This window comes from Nestor notabilis, unplaced genomic scaffold (genome assembly GCF_000696875.1).
Source record: "Nestor notabilis isolate BGI_N333 unplaced genomic scaffold, ASM69687v1 scaffold23064, whole genome shotgun sequence".
Classification (NCBI taxonomy): Eukaryota; Metazoa; Chordata; class Aves; order Psittaciformes; family Psittacidae; genus Nestor; species Nestor notabilis.
Window position 1 is genome coordinate 33988 of NW_009926336.1, and position 2315 is coordinate 36302.

At 35.1% G+C, this 2315-nt stretch overlaps 1 protein-coding gene across 1 annotated transcript in view; it reads right to left on the reverse strand.

Moving 5' to 3' along the window:
• LOC104404938 (ribosomal protein S6 kinase alpha-3-like) overlaps positions 1-1925 on the reverse strand; it is a gene marked incomplete at its 3' end in the record, with an annotated part of 34567 nt that extends 32642 nt beyond the window's left edge. The window contains exon 1 of the mRNA XM_010013490.1: positions 1845-1925. Within this exon, the coding sequence (XP_010011792.1) occupies positions 1845-1883 (39 nt within the window). The remainder of the gene's footprint in view (positions 1-1844) is intronic.
• Positions 1926-2315: the final 390 nt, after the last annotated feature.

Consider the following 2315-nt stretch of genomic DNA (forward strand, 5'->3'; position numbering starts at 1 on the left):
CAACAGTTTTAAGATCTAGAAGGATGTCTATGTCCCCATTTCTTCCAGGTAGCCAACTCACATAATGAAGACCGCAGACCTGGTTAGCACGACCAAAATGCTCCCGTTCTTTTGGTGTTAACAGATGAAGCAAGATAGTAGTTTGGAGAGTGAGTCCTGTCCCAGAGCAACAAGTCAAAGGATGGATGAGTCCCTTTGGATAAACATAGCTGGAGAGACTGGGAGGACAATTCTGAAGGTGCTTTCCCACCTCAGAATGAACATACAAAGGCTCAGGCAGAAGTAGGACTCTATAAAGAACTGTGAGCAGGAGGCTGTTTAGCAGGAAAAGCTGAGGAATTTCTGTAACCATTTTAAAAGCTCAATGTTGGTCACCCAAAGCAGATTTGTAACGCAGTTCTCTTTTGATCAAACACAACAGAATTATCTCATGAACTAAACTGCACGTCAGCATTGGAAAAAAATACTCACTGGGTGGAACTTTCATTTCCCAGTAACTTAGATATGAGTTTTGTTCCTGCTTTGTAAGCACTAGCATTTCAGAGCATTGCAATTTAGAAAAAATATTTTTTTTTAAATCCATGAACATAATCAGCACTTAACTATGAAAGCTATGATTCCTGTTTTATTGAGGTAATAGCCTAAACATACTCATAAGTTTTATACAGGTGAAAACCCTTAGCTTGGTCTGTACTCTCTAGCATTTTAAAATCAACAGAATGTTAATATAATCAAGCTACTATAGGTAGATAAAACAATATATCTTTTATGGTTTTTTTAATCAGAAACTTCTAAGATATACCTTTCATGTTGCCTGTGGAAAAGAATTCAGCACTGTGAGTTGATAAATGTTTATTTTACAAGGTTCACATTAAAAAACCTGTATTTAATGCAGACTATGTTCTATTGTTTTACATAGATGTCTTGGTTTAGTGTTTCAGTTACGGCAAATAAATTAAACTTCATTTTCTACCACATATTGCAAAGTTTAAACCAGTCCATAGGCTAGTATGCGTTACATTACTATGCCTTTCTTTACAATTAACAGACCTGCTTCACTTAAGATGTTAAGACAATACACCAGAAGGGGTATTTCCCCAGGAGGGGAAACACAAAAAGTGATTTGAGTTTTAACAATCTAATGCTTTATCACATTGCATGTTTACATGTATTGTTAAACAGTTCACAAACAGTGCTCAGGATAACACAGTTCTCCAACAGAGTTTTTTTCAACTTCAGAAAACCCTTTTATGTTTAAATCTATGCTCAACAACAAAACAAATTATACAAATTAAAAGTCTGCTATGATTAAATTATCATTTAAAAGCTGAAATAACAACATTAGCAAGCAAGGGTGTCAACTATTCCTAGCACCATTTTCAGGAGTAAATTTAAGATATTAATAAGCTTGAAGTATTTTAACTGTCACTTCACACATAACCACATTTTACATTTTAAAGCACTATATGAAAATGTAACTATTAAAATAACCACTAAGTATTACTCTTAAAAATTTAAACATTTTTAATGAAACTAGACTCAGTGGGAAAATTTAACGTACAGCTAAGCTCATACATTTCTGGAGGAAAAAAACAAAGTAAGTTTTACAGTATTTACATACAGGTAAGCAATTCCCAACAAGGCTAAATAATCAATAGGTACCCCAAAAACATCTACAAAATACGAGCACAACACAAGCCTTCTTTTAAGAAAATACAAAAGGTTTTGTATTCAAACAGTACTGATTCCAAAGCAGTGAAAGGCTACAACTGCCTTGAAATTAGAAGCTTAATTAAAATTTCCCCTTTTCCCCCTTATTCTTTTAAATAAGAAACTAAGCTCACCCGAACAGAACGAGCACGTAGAGCCAGAAACTTAAACATGACTAAGATATCATGATGTTTAGATTTTCTGACTGAGCGATCGTAAGTCTAACAGGGAAGACCAACCCTGGCGTTTTTGCTGTGACCAGCTGTTCCGGCAATTAGAAAATTTCCTGTCAGGCAAGTCAGACACAGTTGGGGGGGTGGGGAGAGAGAAGGGAAATTAAAAAAAAAAGTAAAAAAAAAGTAAAAAAAAAAATAAAAAGAAAGAAAAGAAAGAAAAAAAACCCACCACATTGATTCTTCCCCCTGTCTGTGGTAAATTAAAACTGGGCAGCAGTGGCACTCATGTTGCTGATGCTGTACAGATCATCACAGGAAACTTAAGCAGATTGCCTGATAGCAACGTGCTGCTGCAGATAGTAAGTTATTCTTGGTTCCCAGAAAAGAATAAAAAACATCAACATCTATCTCAGAAATCAAGCTACTGTG